At 44.4% G+C, this 3,813-nt stretch overlaps 1 protein-coding gene across 1 annotated transcript in view; it reads right to left on the bottom strand.

Moving 5' to 3' along the window:
• The window catches only part of usp46 (ubiquitin specific peptidase 46), a 15,490-nt gene extending 12,430 nt beyond the window's left edge, over positions 1-3,060 (bottom strand). The window contains exon 1 of the mRNA XM_020603484.1: positions 2,660-3,060. Within this exon, the coding sequence (XP_020459140.1) occupies positions 2,660-2,695 (36 nt within the window). The 5' untranslated portion in view covers positions 2,696-3,060. The remainder of the gene's footprint in view (positions 1-2,659) is intronic.
• Positions 3,061-3,813: the final 753 nt, after the last annotated feature.

Genomic DNA, 3,813 nt, shown 5'->3' with positions numbered 1-3,813 from the left:
ATTTCCCTCTGTCAAAGCAGAATGTGAATACCCCTTTGTCTGGGACGCTGCGGCACATATGCAGGCTCAAATCCATACACTGCACTGATTCTCTCTTCATGGGAAATCTTATAATCCAAGTACTGGCCTTACATTTTAGATTTATATAGAATCAAACCTTCTATAGTAAGAAAATGTCTCACATATTTGATTCCTTAAATTAGCCACCATCCATGAGGGGGTCGCCCGGAATGGTTCTGAATCAACAGGTGTACCTTGTCAGAAGTTAACTGGTGACATTTCTTCTCTTCTTGATGCATTTGGCACCATCAGTTATGTTGTGCAGAGGTAGTGTTGGTATGAACTGATGGCACCTGTGTGTGTGCGGCTTTGAAGCACATAGGAGGAGGTGTGGCGGTGTGACACTATCAGTAATCTATCCAGAATTCCAGGCACATTTAACCAGCATGACTTCTGCAGCAACATACCATCCTATTTGATTTATACCTACTGAGACCATCATTTGTTTTTCAACAAGACACTGACCCAAAACACAGCTCCAGGCCCGATAAGGGCTGTCTGCCCTGGAAGGAGAGTTATGGAGTGCTGCATCACATGACCCGACCCGGCCCGGCCTAAGCCAAACTGAGATGGTTTGGGAGCAGCTGGACACAATGACTGTATAAAAAATGGATGGAATGACAGCTCCAGGAAGTGAAGCTAGGGTGAGTCGATCACCCCTTGTGGCTGGTTGCAGTATAGGTCATAAATCCCACCCCCTCCATTAGTTTATGAAATAATCCCAATCACGGATAATCACCTTTATTGGCCAAGTATGTTACACACAAGGGATTTGTTTCCAGTACAGAACCGAGGCAGCCATCTGTGGCGCCACCTCAACCGATGGCTCTAACCGTCAGGGGCAATGGGGGGGTTCAGTGCCTTGCCCAAGGACACTTGGACATGTGGACTGCAGGCACCGTGATTCGAACCTCCAACCCTCCGGTTGGGAGACGACTGCTCTACCCACTGAACCAAAGTCGCCCACACCAAATGTTCTGTAATCCTTTGTATGTCCTCCCTAACCTCCTCCAACCTCTTTGGGTGCCCTCTGAGCACCATTTGTAGCCTTTCTGGTGTAATTTTAGCCCATTCTTCATGGCATACTAGTTCCAAGTCTACCAGATTGCTTGATTGTCTGCTATGTACAGCATTCTTCAAATCAATCTATGGGTTTTCAGTGATACTCTAAGTGAAAGAGGTGTGAGGAAACTTGTCAAGAGCCATGTAAGAATACAAAACAAACAGCAGGGGACCTGACAAAGTCCTTAGAGGCAACTGGAATACAAGGTCACATCTCCACAGTCAAGGGCAGTCTGCACAAGACTGTTTGGGAGAAAAGCAGACTCTTCAAATTGATCCACAGGTTTTCAGTTTTAAGGCTGGAGACTGTGAAGGCTGTGGTTAAAGGTTCACCTTATTCTTTTAAAAACATTCCTGAGTTGACTTTGCTCTGTGCTTTGGATCACGGTCTTGTTGAAGAATCCACTGCCTCTTCATTTTTAGCTTTTTGACTGGTGGTAGGAGGCTTTGCCTTAAAATCTTCTGATATTGTGCTGCATTCATTCTTCCTTCCACTTTATGCAGAGCTCCAGTGCCTGATGTAGACATACACCTCCAAAACAGCAGCAAGTCTCCACCATGTCTGACTGTGGGAATGGCCTTCCTCTGTATTTAGCAAACTTTTGCACTGAAATGATGATTATGTTGATGAGGAAAACATTCTTAGTTTTACTCTTTTTGCCATTTCAAAGTAAGGGGATGCAAACCTTTTCACTCAACTATAAAGTAATCGAGAAATAATCATGCTATAATAAAAGTCATCCTCAGTTGCAGCTGTATTTGAACAAATTCACTATATCACCTATGCCTACTGCAGAGGCTTACTGTACAGAGAGCCTTTCATGACTGTCAGTACTAACCATTTAGAACCCCTTCTATGTAATAACAACCACTGATATTCAAACTTGTCTTAAGTATGCTGTAAAATTACTTTTGGAGGTCCGTCTTGGCCGGTAGCTCTGTAAACCTCATGGTATAAGCCAGCAGCTTGTTCTACAGGGATACAGTGTGGTGTGTACTCAGAGGACATGGGCACAGGCTCTTGTTATTAGTATCCCTGCTAAGTAAAGGGAAGACCAATGGCATTAAGCAGAACTGTTTAGGTCTGTTCTTACCCACCTTTGCTGTCCCTGAACACAGATTAGTGCAGAGCCCTGATCTCTGCTCCCAGCGTGTAACCAGTCCTCAGCTCCACATTATGTAATCACAACAAGCTGTCCGAGGCAGCACGCTGCTCCATTCACCTGTCAATCATCGGTGACAGCTACACCAACTGCACAATGTGTGGTCTGTGCAGCACATAACGCTGTGTAGAGGTCTACCACACGTTAATGTCAGAGGTTGGGCATGTCTGAGCCCCGGCACCTGCAGGCGTGGATATCCTAGAAACAGTGACCACAATCAGCTCTACTGAGCATCCTGAAAGAGCCTCCAAAGGGTCTGGTGCAAGAGCACACACACACACACACACACACACACACACACACACACACACCAGGTTCCACACAGCGGCTGCAGGCAGATCGATAGCAATACACACAACCAGTGAATTACTCACCATATTACAAATGGAGGCGATGTTTCTGACAGTCATTTAGTTCACAGTGTCCCCCTCACCGCCATCTTCATAAAATAAACATGACTTCAGAGCAAGGTGACGCTGACAGATGAAGTTATAATTCGCAGCCGCTGCTGGAGGCCAGACTGCAGCCCCGAGCGTCAGAAAGCTGGCAGAGAGACACGGAGCACCATGAGGCCAGCACGGAGCTGAGAGTGCAGTCAGTGTAGACACGGATTCATCCTCACACGCCTTTCTAAAGCCCCGCAGACGTAAGCTGTCAGAGCATGAATGAACTGCGGACAGACGAAGTTTCAGGCAGCAGGATATTAGCAACGACCAGGAAACAAGCCTAATGTGTGAGAAAGGGCAGTAGTCCCACCCACCAAGAGAAAACTCCGGAGCTGATTGGTTCAGATCATCTGTGTTTGATTGACAGCACTGCGGGACCGTTCACAGACCTGCACGGTGAACTCTTAGCAGAGCTTAAACCAATAATCTGCAAGGAGTTGAAGCAGTGATATTAGGGAAATGTAGTTCTCCTTTTGGGACGCTTTCAAAGTGATGGAAGCTTTATACAGAACTGTTATGATGTTATTTCACCAAAAATGTTGTGTGTGCTTTAAAGAGTTGTAGCTATTTTATTATCAGTCGCAATAAACTTGATATAGTCTATAAAATTGATTTGTCAAAATATAACTGATTAATTTAACTTATACAATGTCAGGAAATAGCCTGATGTATTGGAAATGTCCTTCACAAGTGGTATGAGTGAGGTCTGTTTACTTGTTTTGTCTGGTGCAAAGTCTAAATATATTGAGTTCACAAAGATACAACGTACAGGGGACAACAACAACAAACAGCAAACCCTCACATTGGAGACACTGGCACCAACAGCAATTCTGCTAAATGATGTAAATTAATCTTCTGTTAACTGTAAAATTATTTGACTACTTGTTTCAGCACTGATGCATTGCCAAAATGGCTAAACACTTTACTGATTTATCCATAAAAAACAGTGAATGAACACTTCAGCTATTTAATAGTGTGGTTCCCTCAAACCAAGCATTCTCAAGATATTTAAAAAACAATTGTAATTGAAGTAGCTGGGGCCAAGATATCCTGACTTTTAGCCCTTAGCATGGGTAACAGTT

The sequence above is a fragment of the Monopterus albus genome, unplaced genomic scaffold (assembly GCF_001952655.1).
Source record: "Monopterus albus unplaced genomic scaffold, M_albus_1.0 scaffold61.1, whole genome shotgun sequence".
NCBI lineage: Eukaryota > Metazoa > Chordata > Actinopteri > Synbranchiformes > Synbranchidae > Monopterus > Monopterus albus.
Note: the sequence above shows the minus strand (reverse complement) of the source record. Positions and strands in the feature narration are given on the sequence as shown.